The 15063-nt window shown below is 37.1% G+C and overlaps 1 protein-coding gene across 3 annotated transcripts in view; it reads left to right on the forward strand.

Annotated features, from left to right (window-relative positions):
• LOC100488102 (dynein heavy chain 5, axonemal) overlaps positions 1 to 15063 on the forward strand; it is a 267205-nt gene that overhangs the window by 106305 nt on the left and 145837 nt on the right. For all 3 annotated transcript variants that reach the window (XM_031903513.1, XM_031903511.1, XM_031903512.1), the window contains 7 exons: positions 545 to 698; positions 2832 to 3098; positions 4215 to 4343; positions 4460 to 4675; positions 9909 to 10055; positions 11766 to 11938; positions 13298 to 13476. In XM_031903513.1, the coding sequence (XP_031759373.1) occupies positions 545 to 698; positions 2832 to 3098; positions 4215 to 4343; positions 4460 to 4675; positions 9909 to 10055; positions 11766 to 11938; positions 13298 to 13476 (1265 nt within the window). The remainder of the gene's footprint in view (positions 1 to 544; positions 699 to 2831; positions 3099 to 4214; positions 4344 to 4459; positions 4676 to 9908; positions 10056 to 11765; positions 11939 to 13297; positions 13477 to 15063) is intronic.

Here is a 15063-nt window from a genome sequence, read left to right on the forward strand (position 1 = left end):
TTCTATAGCACTAAACAATGGCTCATTCAGGGTACAGCATCACCCCTAAAATTCATATATATACTGTACATTTAGAAAATGCACAAAATCAACAAAATCAGTAATAAACAGTATACTGTTTGATTTCAAGCCTTAGTTGATTTTCAAATTGCTGTTGTTTCCTGCAGCTCTTTATATACTGGTACACGTTGCTAAATTTAACTTTAAATCAGTGTGCTTAGAAATATGTATTTTCCATTAAATATTAAATTGTGCCCAGGACTTTCCTCAGTAAAGTACAAATTTGTCAAAAATTATTAATTATTGGTCACTCCACTTTACCCAGATAAGTCTGTCAATGATTGGTTGTTTTGCTTCTCATGTGTGTTTGTGTGAATTATGGCACTGATGCTGATATTGAAAACATTTTGGCACATACATCAGCCTTGAAACAATAAAGTCAGGCCTTTTTAGCTGTTGTATTTAGTACTTGTGCCTTTATGCAGTATAAAAATATATATTTTCTTTTAAGAAAACTTTTAATGAAACTCCTCTTGTGAAACAGATACAATGCACCATTTAAACCAACCATACAGCAGTGGGTGCAGAAATTATCCAACACGACAGAGATTATCGAGAATTGGCTCACAGTACAGAATCTGTGGATTTACCTGGAAGCAGTCTTTGTGGGTGGGGACATTGCAAAGCAACTACCTCAGGTTGGTACACTTAGGGGCTTTTTCATTAAAGTACGAATGAGTCTGAATAGAAAAAAAACGTATTTTTGTACTTTGCGACAATTTGTGCGACAAATTCGTATTTGACGCAATGAGTATGAAAGTTTCGTATTCATTCAAGCTTCGGTATCGTGACTTTCCTTGGGCCAGGATGGAGCTGCAGAGTGCCATTGAGTCCTATGGGAGGCTTCCAAAAACATACACAGAAGCCGGGTTCCAAAAACATACACAGAAGATTCTAAGTCAGAAAGTGTTTTGCGCCTTTTACGATCGTTCGGATACAAAAATTTCAGAACTTTAGGATCGTACCATGATATTTTCATATGATCATGATGCGATCCGAAAGTTTTGTATCAAATACTTTTTGAAGTCCGAAATTTGGACTTTTATAAATCAGCCCCTTACAGTGTTTAAAAGTGTTTTCAAGTATTTTGACCCCCAGTTTGCTACAAGTAACTCTGTGTCATAGCAGTTAAGGGAGGTGGCACACATTGAGATTAGTCACCCGCGATAAATCTTCGCTGTCGAGGGCAACTAATCTCCCCAAAATGCCACCCCAGCAAGAATGTAAATCACCAGTGGGATGGTGTACATGTTGCTTTGATTTTCCAAAATTGCCTTCGAAGACTTCGGAAGATCGAAGCAACGCGTATGGGATGGCTTCACCCGCAATAGCGAAGATTTATCGCAAACGACTAATCTCCCCATGTGCCACCTCCCTAAGAGTCAGACCCAGAGAATAGAAAGGCAAAAACAAACACTGCTTTCAACTGCAATTATGTTTACAAATTTTACATTTTAAAAAAATGTTTAAGTAATTAGAAAGTTGCTTAGAATAACATTGTCTATAAATGTGCAAAAAAAAAAAATAGTTTTTGCGTAAAGTAGCCCAGTAATACAAAACGGGTCATTTATTGTGTGCACAGAACAGCAGTGGTTAAAGGACATGTAAAGCCTACATTTGCCTACAATGTATATCAGTTGGGCACATTTCCCCCATCCAAAGGGCATCTTTTGCACTGCTTATATCCCCTCTGCTTGCTAGCACCATCACATTTTCCTAAAGCAAATAGCAGCTTTCTCCCGATGGCCATTTTTCCTCTGATGCATAATCAGTCACATTTTAATCTGCAAGCAGCATACACACACAGACCCTTATTCAGCATACATTTCATCAAGAATACAGGCTCACACAGGCAGAACTGTCTTTGATAAAAGTTCTGCTTTGTTTGAGCACTGTAATGGTAAAGCTGAGCTCAGGAGAAAAAAATTGAAGCAGACAGCTAGAGCTGAGTTTCTATGGGAACCAGCAATGCCATCTCTTTACTGGTTGCTAGACTGGTGGGTGTGTTTAGTAATCTGAGTTTAGAACAAACTGAGCATGTATGGCAAGCCAGGAATCAAAGCAAATTCCCGAGGGAGGGGACCGAGTGGGTTACAGGAGGAGAAGGAAATCCAAGTGATTAAGGAAATGTTGCAGCCTTACTATTAACCTCTGGACAACCAGTGTGGCAGCTATGGAAAGATTTCAAAGAGGCTGTTCACTGATTACATTTTGTGTGTGGGGTTTACATGTCCTTTAATATATAACTTGCTTCATTTAAGGAATTCTTCATAGGTTTCAAAAGAACAGCATGGATTGTATTGTTATTTTTATGCCTATGTTATAACATATTTTCCTGTCTATATGATAGATAATGCTTGTATCTGGAAGAGATAATCCACTTACAAATACTAACTCCATACATTTTCTTTTATATAAGTAATAAAATAAATTTAGTTTAAAATAGGTCTGTTGCTCCTGACTGTTGCAAGAGGGACACATTTTTTATTTTCTACCTGAATATAATGTATTTTGCACTAGGATATAATGGAGTGTTTCAAGATTATATACCATTGTGAACTTGCACAACTATTAAAAGGGTAGTTCACCTACCCTTAAAAAGTAAAAAGTAAATTTTTTTATGGTTTTAAATGGGTAAAATAACAATGCAAAATGATAGCTTTATTCTAATGCACTACATGTATGGGATCCCTTTTCTGCACTATTGCAAAATGGGGCGGACTTTAGGAAATATGCCTTATGTTGAATATGCATTTATCACATTATTTTAGGAGGCTAAAAGGTTCCAGAATATTGACAAGTCTTGGCAGAAGATAATGCAGCGAGCACACGAGACACCAAATATAGTACAATGCTGTGTTGGAGATGAAACTTTAGCACAACTACTACCGCATCTTCTAGAACAATTAGAAATGTGTCAGAAATCACTTACTGGGTACTTGGAGAAGAAGCGCTTAGTATTTCCCCGGTTTTTCTTTGTATCTGATCCAGCTCTCCTGGAAATTCTTGGACAAGCGTCTGATTCACACACAATTCAGGTACAATCTAATAACATGTATTGAGGATATGCAGTATAGTATATACTGTTGAGTGTGCAAGTTTTAAGATGACATCTTCACCTCTCTGTCTCTGAAGTAACTTTAAGCACTCTGGGATCATAGAGATACCTTCTCCAAAAACCACCCCTCCATTTATGCAGTTTGGGTTGCCATTGGGTAAAATGTGAGGAGGTTTTGTTAAGAAAAAAAATGATGCTCATGTTTCATTAGTGAGTTGTAAGTTTATGTACTGGGTATATTTTAACTTCAGTTATGTATATCATATTAATTTGAATGTCATTGAGAAGGTTTTGGGGCCATTTTGCCTAAGACTAAATGTACATACAGTTTTAGTGCAGTACTGGGAGTTGAAGTTCACATAAGCTGGTGAACCCACACTTTTGACATTACCAGTGTTCCCTGCCATTAGACTTCTAGTTAATGTTACATATTGTAATATATGTCTGTTGCATATTTATTAGCATTGACCTGAGAAGCATTTATAATTCATAAATAATGGCAAAAAATGGCTTGTTCATGAATTTAGTTGTTGAACAAAATTTAATTTGATTGATAAGAGTTGAAGTTAATTGCGGCAGTAATTATAGGCTAAAATAAGATTGCACAGCAGATGTAAAGATTGATCCAGTGGCTGATTCATTGAAATGTTGTTGGAAATGCTGCATGTTAAATGCTCACAATAAAATATTCAATGGCTTACTTTATAATTAGATTTAACAGGTATTTGTATAGGGTAAATAAATAAGTTATAATTTTAACAGGTTGAAAATTTATATTTCTTTCCACTATCTGCATATTGCACTGATATTTTTGCTTATTTGATTTGTTTACACAATCATTAAAGTTACTAATAGACATATAGGCTGATTTACTAATATAAATGCTAAATGGCACAAGTATTGTTGTGCATAAAAACCAGTCAGTTCTTTGCTTTAATTTTCTACCATTAAGTAGACTATAATAATCTAAATTCTAGTTAACCTCTGCAGACAACAGCACTTGTGTAGTTTAGCACCCATGTCAGTAAATCAACTGTAAAATATCTGTAATCAAGCATTAATTACATTCATTTTTTTTTTCATTTTCTTGTTTCAGGCACATCTTTTAAGTTTGTTTGACAATGTTAACAGGGTGGGATTCCATGAAAAGAATTATGACCAGATTTTATATTTTGAATCTCAAGAAGGGGAAAAGGTCAACCTCATTGAACCAGTAAATGCTCAGGTAAAATGACAGTATGGCGAACATAGACTGTTAATAAAGGGTGATGTGGCTTCTTTGATTTCTTTATTTCTTTCCTTGTTTCTTTTGGTTTTTAAGAAGTGTATTTCTCAATTTAGGGAAATGTGGAGGTGTGGCTTGGACTTCTGCTTAATGGAGTTAAAAAGACTCTTCATACCATAATCAGACAGGCTTCCATTGCAATAAGTGATTCTGGATTCAAGCTTTATGACTTCCAGACAATGTATCCTGCGCAAATTGGCCTTCTTGGAATTCAAATGATCTGGACAAGAGATGCAGAAGAGGCTCTAAATATGGCAAAAACAGACAGAAAGGTAGTGTTGGAAATCACACTGTTAAAAGAAAGGGAGGATGAATTAATAAAATTCATCAAGTTATATGCACATAGCCTGTTTGTGATTCAAAAATAAATCCTTACTGTACACTGTGTACTATATACATATGTATGTATACATATTTTTATTTAAACAGAGCCACTTGTGCACACAGCGCTGTACATTAGAATAGACATTATTGGAACAGAACTCAATACAATATTGGTAAAATGGGAGAGCTGGAGGTACTAGCGTTGGAGCGGAAATATGATGTGATTGGCATTGCTGAAACTTGGTTGAAGGAGTTGCATGACTGAGCAGTTAATATTGTTTCAGAGGGACAGGGGCAATAGAAAAGGAGGAGGAGTGTGTCTGTTCGCTAAGCAGGAATTAAAAGCAAATATTAAGGAGGAAGTGATGGGGGTAACAGAAGGAGCTGAATCCTTATGGGTTGAGCTTCTCACAGATAGTAAAAAATCTACCAAATTAATTGTAGGGGTATGCTATAGACCCCCAAATGTAAGCGAAGAGGAGGAGGCTCAGCTCCTGTTGCAAATAGAAAAGGCTGCTAGTTTGGGGCAAGTGATAATAATGGGGAATTTTAATTATCCTGATATTGACTGGAGCAATAGTACTGCCAGGACAGTAAATGGGAACAAGTTTATAAATTTGCTGCATGACAACTTTATGTCACAGGTTGTTGAGGAGCCAACCAGGAACCATGCTATATTGGATCTAGTGATCTCTAATGACCCAGAATGTATAAGAAATGTGCAAGTGGTTGAACCCCTGGGTAACAGTGACCATAATGTATTTGATGTTGGTTGTTGGTGCAGGAAACAATTTTACACTGGGGCAACAAATACCCTGAATTTTAGAAAAGCTAATTTTACCCCCATAAGGGCAGCACTTCAGGGCATAGATTGGGGCATTATGTTTTCTGATAAAAACACAGAGCAGAAATGGTTGTCATTTAAAATTATATTAAATCATTACTGTTCTCAATTTATTCCATTAATAAAAAAAAGTAGAAGTGTTAAAGGACAATGAAAGGTTAATATAAATTCAAAGAATTTAAAAATAAGTCAGAGGGGACAGTAGCTCTGTTTAATGAATATAAACACTATAACAAGTGTTGTAAAACAGCAATCCGGAAGGCTTAAAGTTTTTTAAGTATATTAATAGTAAAAAGATGCAGGTTGAGGGTGTGGCACCATTGAGTTATAATAACAATATGGTTACAGCGGATACAGAAAAGGCAGATGTGCTTAACCAGTTCCACCAGAACCACTTAACCAGTAAGTAAGAAGCTGGACAGTGGGGATGCAGTAGATTTAATCTATTTGGATTTTGCCAAAGCATTTGATACCGTTCCCCACAAACGACTGCTTTCTAAACTAAGGTCTATTGGTCTTAGTGAAGTCGTTTGCACATGGATGGAAAACTGGCTACAGGATTGGGTACAGAGGGTGATTGTTAATGTTACATTCTCTACTTGGAGTAAGGTTCTCAGTGGGGTCCCTCAGGGTTCTGTACTGGGTCCACTTTTGTTTAACTTGTTCATAAATGACTTAGGGGAGGGTATTATAAGCAATGTATCAGTGTTTGCAGATGACACAAAACTCTGCAGACCAGTCAATTCTATCCAGGATGTGGCATCCTTGCAGCAGGATCTTGACCAACTGGCAATCTGGGCAGCTAAATGGCAGATGAGATTTAATGTGGATAAATGTAAGGTCATGCACCTGGGATGTAAAAATATGCAAGCCACTTATACCCTTAATGGGACTGCACTAGGCAAATCCATAATGGAGAAGGACCTTGGAGTCCTTATAGATAATAAACGTGGCTGTAGGAAGCAATGCCAGGAAGCAGCTGCAAGGGCAAACAAGATTTTAGCTGTATTAAAAGGGGTATAGGTCCACGGGAGGAGGGTGTTTTTCTTCCCCTTTACAGAGTGCTGGTAAGGCTCCATCTAGAATATGCTGTTCAGTTTTGGTCTCCAGTGCTTAAACATTATTGAATTAGAGAGGGTCCAGAGAAGGGCAACTAAGTTGGTAAAGGGTATGAAAAGTCTCAGTTATGAAGAAAGACTGGCCACGTTGGGTCTGTTTACACTGGAGAAGAGGCGCTTAAGAGGTGACATGATAACTATGTATAAATATATAAGGGGATCATATAATAACCTCTCTAATGCTTTATTTACCAGTTGGTCCTTCCAACGGACACGAGGGCACCCACTCCGTTTAGAAAAAGGGAGGTTCCGTTTAAATATTCGGAAAGGATTTTTTACTGTGAGAGCTGTGAAGTTGTGGAATTCCCTCCCCGAATCAGTTGTGCTGGCTGATACATTATATAGCTTTAAGAAGGGGTTGGATGGCTTCTTAGCAAGTGAGGGAATACAGGGTTATGGAAGATATCTCTTAGTACAAGTTGATCCAGGGACTGGTCCGATTGCCATCTTGGAGTCAGGAAGGAATTTTTTTCCCCTCTGCAGCAAATTAGAGAGGCTTCAGATGGGGTTTTTTGCCTTCCTCTGGCTCAGCTAGAAGTTAGGCAGGTTATATATAGGCATTATGGTTGAACATGATGGACGTACGTCTTTTTTCAACCTAACTTACTATGTTAATATATGAACATATACAAAGTACAGTTATTTCCAAGATTAAACACTATATGGTGCATTTACTAATGTTCGTATTTTTATATTCCGTGATTTGTATTTTTTGTGCCAAAACTCGATTGTTTTAATGTGAAAAACAATTTATAAATAATAATTATTATAAATAAATTATTATAATAATTATTAAATAATTTATTATGCTTCAAAACCACGAAAACCAGAAATGTAAAAATACACCATCAAAAGCTGTCATGGTCACGTTTATTTAATTTGTGGTTTTAGAGGGTTTTTAAGTTAAAATTTTAGGTTTTTGTTTTCTTTTTGCATTTTTATTCATTCATGCTTTTTCAATATGGATCTTTTAATAAATGACTACACATTCTAGGTCACATGTTATGCGAGTGCTCCAAAGTTAGTTTTTTATTTATTTATTAGAGACTGAGGGCAGGTTCAGGGAATTCAGGGATTGCAATCAACATATAAGGAGCAGCCAGGCAGAAAGATTTATACTGGAAAACAGCAGTAGTAGTGGGTGGTGTGAGCAGATGCTGGCTTTAAGATGAACTGAGGAGTCAGCCAGATATGTGTGAGGACACAAGTTTCGAGCAGAGAAATGAAGTGCTTAAAATCTTTAGAAGAAGTCATTGTTGTTGGAGTTGGAGAGCAACACAAGCATGTAAAAGGTTCCCAGGGTTACAAATAGGTGCTCTAATTGGTTATTTGGTAGCCCCTATGTGGACTGGCAGCCTACATGAATCTACCCTATGTATTTGGCAGTACATCTGCTGGTTTTTACGCAACCAAAACTTGCCCAAAAGCCAGGAATTTAAAAATAAGCACCTGTTTGAGGCCCCTGGGAGCAACATCCAAGGTACTGGTGAGCAACATGTTGCTCAGAGCCACTGGTTGGGGATCACTGGCTTAATGGGTAACCATGATTAGGACTTCAGCAGTGGAGGGGTCTGTACTCTATTAAATAAGATACTAGTAGCTGAATTTAGTAGCAGAAAAACTTTAGTGAGTAGAGGAAGGCAGTAGGGAAACCAGTAAGTAGGTTGCAGTAACCTAGGTGGCATAGAATGTGGGCATAGCTAAGAGTTGGGATAGTATTTGGCAGTATTGTCTAGGAAGATATGCTTGACACAGTGCTTATTTCATTGAATGTTGAAGTTCCAGAGGAGTCCCCATGAGGAGTCGAAAGTCCAGTGTTTGAATAGAAAAGATGGTATAGGATTAAGTGACCAAGTTGTGAGTGGTGATGGCAAGAGAAACCTGGAGACATCAGAGGCAGTTACAGGATCAAAAGAATTAAGGCAGGAAAAAGGGGGATTAGGAAGGAGGAATAGTTAGTAGAGGTGGTCATCTACTTGTAAATTAAATCTACATTTTACAGCATCTACAGATTTGCAACAGTCCTTAGGAGAATGTAGGAAAGTGATTGATTCTGTTAGAAAGTGATTGGTGAGGGATATAAAAATATATTTAATATAAAAAACAAGTGTTGTATTTGTTTATAGGAGTATTGTAGTAGTCTTGTTAGTAGTCACAAGAATCTTGTTTGTTAGTTTAGGTAGGGGCAGGGGTGTCATCACTGTGAGTTAGTGGTTTTCCTGTTGTGCAAAAGTCAATAGGTAAAGAATGAAGAATATTGCACTGCGAATTTCCGATTTCTTTTCTTAATTGTGAGAATTATTTTTCGATTTAGGACTTATTACATTCCCCCATTAAAGCCTTATTTGCAGGAAATGATGCATGCAAACGAGTTAGAAACAGTTAAATGTCCATGTGTGAAGCGTGAAATCTGTGACATCCAAGGATAAACTCTACGTTTCACAACCATAGCCAGTTCTTCATAAAGAAGCAGTATCCAATGCCCTGCTCCTGATGTAATCATTTGTTATTATGCTGTATTTTCCGAGCTACTTTACCATAACTTCTAGCTTAATTTGAAACAAATTAAGTGATAGTATCTTCAGCTCAGAAAATTTGTTTCATATGGCATACGGCTTGAAACGGTTTTATATTATAGTGGAGCATAATTTCTAGGGTAACCCCAATTCAAATAAATAAGCTAGAGGACTTGCTTAAAGGAGAAAGAAAGGCAAAGTCACTTGGGGTGCCAAAATGTTAGGCACCCCCAAGTGACTTTAATCGCCTACCTTTTACCCCTGGCTGGTGCCCCTGCTCGGAGAGAACAGCACCAGCCCGGGGTAGCAGCGATCGCTTCCTCCTTCCTGGTTCCCTGCGCGCGCATGCGCAGTAGAGTGAAAAGCCGAACTTTAACAGAAAAGTCAGCTTTTCACTCTACTGCGCATGCGCCAACCGCTGGCATTTTCGGAAATGGAAGCAGGAAGGAGGAAGCGCTGCACTCCAGGTACCCCATACAGGGGCACCAGCCCGGGGTACAAGGTAAGCGGTTAAAGTCCCTTGCCTAACATTTTGGCACCCCCAAGTGACTTTGCCTTTCCTTCTCCTTTAAGAAGATATTACTTTACTGTCCCTTGAAGAAAAAACAAAGCAATATTATTTTCTAGAGCATTTCTTCTACGGTGGCTGTTTATGCGTTCATGAATTTAACATTTGTTTTTTCTAATGTGCCATTTTATAAAGGTTATGCAAACAACTAACCAGAAATTCCTGGATTTGCTAAATGACCTGATTGATATGACAACTCGTGACCTGACAAGGATGGAAAGAACCAAGTACGAGACTCTGATCACCATTCATGTTCACCAGAAGGATATCTTTGATGATCTGGTACAGATATTTTAAATAATAACACATATACCATTAAAGTGGTAGAATAAAATGGAATTAAAATATAATGTTCTGTTACCCTGCACTGGTAAGAGTTGTGTGTTTGTTTCAGAAACTCTACTACAGTTTATATAAACAAAGCTGCCATGTAGCCACGGGGGCAGCCATTCAAGCTGGAAAAAGGAGAAAAGGTACAGGTTACATCGCAAATACTAGATAAGCTCTATAGCAATGAATCTACTCAGCTTATCTGCTTTGTAACCTGTGCCTTTTTTCCAGCTTGAATGGCTGCCCCCATGGCTACACAGCAGCTTTGTTTATATGAACTATAGGGTTTCTGAAACAAACACACAACTTTTACCAGTGCAGGGCAATAGTACCTAATATATTAATTATTTAATACATTTTCATTTATTGGTGCTACTGTTACATTAAGTGCTCACACATGGCCAACACATCTGAAAACATATTATGAATTATATGATATTGTGTCTAGACTGAAGCCCCTTGTTCTCATTAGGGATGTAGCGAACCTCACAAAAAAAGTTCGCGAACCCGTTTGCGAACTTCTGCCAAAAAGTGCGAACTTTTGCGAACTTTGCGAACCCCATAGACTTCAATGAGAAGGCGAACTTTGAAACCTAGAAAAGCCATTTATGGCCTGAAAACTGATTTTAAAGTTGTTTAAAGGGTGCCACGACCTGGACAGTGGCATGCAGGAGGGGGATCAAGGGAAAACATTTCTCTGAAAAATACATTGTTGTAATCAGTAATCAGAAAATAAAAGCAGTCCTTACAAGGACTATTGGGTTACAGCAGATGAGATCAGCAGGACAGCTGTCCCCAGCAGCTACATACAGAGCAGTAGAAAGTAGATTACTAGTCAGCAAAGCTACCTAAACTCTCCCTCAAACCCCTGCACAGCTCTCTCCCTATGCTAACTCATCAAGCACACACAGGCAGAATGTAAAATGGCTGCTGGGCTTCGGTTTATATATGGAAGGGAGTGGTCTGGGGCTGGTCCAGGAGGGAGAGCTCCCTGATTGGCTGCCATGTATCCGCTGGCTCTGGGGTGAGAGGTCAAAATTTGGCTCCAGCTAAGGCGAACCCAAAATTGCGAACATCGCTAAAAGTTCGCGAACTTGCGAACTTGCGAACACCTGATTTTCGTGCGAATCAGTTCTCTGGCGAACAGTTCGCTACATCTCTAGTTCTCATACATTAATAAAAGAAACACTGTTAAACATACAGGTATAGGACTTGTTTTCCAGAATGCTCGGGGCCAAGGGTATTCCGGATAAGGGGTCATTCCGTAATTTGGATCTCCATACCTTAAGTCTAAAATATTAATAAAACATTAATTAAATCCAACAGGATTGTTTTGCATTCAGTAATGATTATTTATGTCTTAGTTGGGATCAATTGCACAGTACTGTTTTATTACTACAGAGAAAAAGAAAATCATTTTTAAAATTCTGAATTATTTGATTAAAATGAAGTCTATGGATGATGGGCTTTCCGTAATTCGGAGCTTTCTGGATAACTGGTTTCCAGATAAGGGATCCCATACCTGTACTATGTAGTTATAATCCAGTAAACAAAGGAGTTTACAACTAGCAAACAAACATGCCATGCATATTAGATTTGGTATATGTCTTCTGCTGGCTCCTCTCAGTACTGCAACATGAAATGTACTGTTTTGATTTACAGGTTCGAATGAATATAAAATCTGCATCAGACTTTGAATGGCAAAAACAGTCCAGATTTTACTTTATTGAAGATATAGACAAATGTATCATTCAGATCACAGATGTGGAATTCAGTTATTGCAATGAATACTTGGGCTGTACTGACAGGCTGGTCATTACCCCACTGACTGACAGGTACAGTAAGTGATATTTATAAATTTAGGGAAATCCTACATACCATCTGTGCTACCCCCATGTGAAAGCACTTTTATGTAATTTTGTATTCATATCATTTTAATGTACATTTTATACATTTATTGTATGTGTACATGGTAGAATTAAAACAAATGGGGAACTTATTTTTATATGAAATTAATTCCTTCATAAAGACAATAAGTTTTGTCCTTATTAATCACAGTTAAAGCTGCTTTTTACTGACTTTTTCCTCACAATTTTTCTGCGTCGTGGTTCACTGATTTGTGAGCAGCACAGAGAACCAGGAACCAGACAGATATGAAGAGCAACAAAGAAGCATGTATTATGTATTAACACCAAACCGGTACCAAAACTAAATAACTTGTACAGACGTAAAGGCAATGACACACTGCCACTTGTCACAGCTACAAAAGTAGACAATAGTAGTAATGAACAAAACTGTCTTTCGCTTTGCTGAAAAATTTGTGAAACTGCTGAAAAATGTGCATTTTTTTTCTCATTTCAAATGCATTAAAGTCACTGGGCATTTTTCTCTATCTAAATGCATCTTGAAAATACATTTAAATTGGTTGCAAACCCAAATATAACAGTTTGCACTATAAAAGCAAATGCAGGTGCTGTTAAGGGTATTTGTAAATGTAGGTACTATTGAAAGCACTATCGGTTTTATTTTATTATACATGCACCAATTAAACAATGTTGCAAGAGAGTTACCTTGACAAAGGTGTTGGAGCCAAAACATTGGGGTGTTCTCTCATCCAGAGAATCTGTCTTCATCTTTGTTCTATTTATTGCTGGGTTGTATGTATTTGTTTTTATACTGGGGGATATATTGTGTGTATATTTTATGAATACGGAATGGTTGTTACACAGTAATCTTATATAAAATTTTCTAACTGCAATACCACCACTGTATGTTTTTTTTAGGTTGCAAGGTTAATATGTGGTCTGTTATTGTGTATATAATCCTCTATTGGGGGGAGTTTAAAACCTTAGCACCTATATCTATTTTCTATTTGGTAAAATTATTTGAAGGGCAAGTGTATCTTAACCTAGAGTGCCTTCAACTATTCTAATTTTTGCCTGCAGAAAATAGACCAGAGCATAGATCCAAAAAACTGAGACACTCAGTAAATTATGTCATGTGAAATTAGTGCTCTATACTCCAAAAAAAGACATGAACGCAGCAACATTTCAGGTCTGCTTGGGCCCTTTAGACTTTGTACTTGAGAAATTGTACTTGGTTATTCAACCCCTTTTTAAAACTATTGAAACTACATAAATATGAACTGGAATTCTAAAATTATTAAGGTAATCTTGGTCTTGTGCCCTTAACAGATGTTACATCACACTGTCTCAAGCTTTGGGAATGAGCATGGGAGGAGCACCAGCAGGTCCTGCTGGCACAGGAAAAACAGAGACCACCAAGGACATGGGCAAATGTCTTGGGAAGTATGTGGTGGTATTCAACTGCTCTGACCAGATGGACTACAGAGGGCTTGGTCGAATATACAAAGGCATGTATTGATTCCACTAGTTAAACTATAGTGGTATAGAGGATAGTGGTGTTGCTCCCATTTTGATAATTAGAATTAAATTTTAAATGTTTAGTACAGGTATAGGGTCATTTATCCAGGATGCTTAGGACATGGGTTTTTCCAGATAAGGGATATTTACGTAATTTGGATCGCCAGACCTTAAGTCTTCTAAAAATCTTTAAACATTGTTTAAATAAAAGCAATAGGATTGTTTTGCCACCAAAATGGATACATGCAATTTAGGTAGGATTAAGTGCAGGCTACATTATATGGATAACTGTTTTCCAGATAACAAATCCTATACCTGTAGCAAACTGTAGAGACAGGACTCTGCATACTTGGATTGGAAAGTTTGCATGAAATCCCACTAAAGTTATATCTAGCTGAAATAAACACTACTCATATACTGCAAACTACAACTCCTGTACTGGTTTTGGAATTTTGGACTAAAACAATTGCTATGGTAAAACCTTGTAAAATGACACAGATGCAAAGAAGTGGTACAGGGTATTACTCTTTCATAAAAGCTTTTATGGTTCATGATTACTCAGTGGTTTATTAAAATTACATTCTCTGTGAAGACAAATAGATTAAGGCTTCAGAATTGCAGGAAAATGTCTCTGAGGTAGAGTGCTTTAAAGAGTTTGCTGCAGATTAAGGTGGAATAAGAATCCAAGTAAGTTTCTAAGTGGCAAGGTACTGTCTTATAAAACAGAGCAACAGAGAACACTTCTTACAGTTGTTTCACCTGTTCTTGTCTGATGTTTGCAATGCTAATACCTGATGCTGATCGTCACATAACCTCTCTTTCAAAAACCTTTATCCAGTCATCTCTCATATGGCATAACCCGCATTTATTCTAAAGGTCTGTACTGGAACTTACCCAGTAGGTGTGAGTAGGGTTGGATCAAAAAGTAAGTAACTACCACACACACAGTATACCCACAAGCATATACAGTATATATATATATATATATATATATATATATATATATATAGTTATATGTGTTTGTTACCAAAGTGCACCTAGACGAAACTGAGGGCATAAAATGAAAAATAACATCATTTTAGGTGCCCAAACGAATAAAAGTTAATGTAATACCTCTACACAGAGCTTAAAGCCTAATCTAAGTATTGTACCTTTTTAAATCTAAACACAAACAGCAATAAATAACAAAAAAATAATAAAACATACAAACAGAAATGAGGTTTAGGTTTAATTTACATTAATGATTTACCTTTTAAAGGACTATGCATATTGCTTGGTAGGCCTCATTCTTACAGAGTGATAAAGTAACATTGAATAATTTATCCACAAAAATCATATTCACACCAAATGCTGACTTTAATCTTAGCTCTCACATTAGCTATAAAGACAGCACCAGCAGATGGCAGTAGAGAACAAAATATCTGATGCAAATAAAATTTAGTGTATAGAGTTCAAATAATAGGTTTGTTTGTTTGACTTGATTAATAATTGTAATTAAAAGCCCTCATATCACCTGGGGTCCCTAATTTCAGGACAGATTATCCTTGCTGGTCTGTAGAGAAAGACGTGGGTTTGAA

Source organism: Xenopus tropicalis, chromosome 6, assembly GCF_000004195.4.
Source record: "Xenopus tropicalis strain Nigerian chromosome 6, UCB_Xtro_10.0, whole genome shotgun sequence".
NCBI lineage: Eukaryota > Metazoa > Chordata > Amphibia > Anura > Pipidae > Xenopus > Xenopus tropicalis.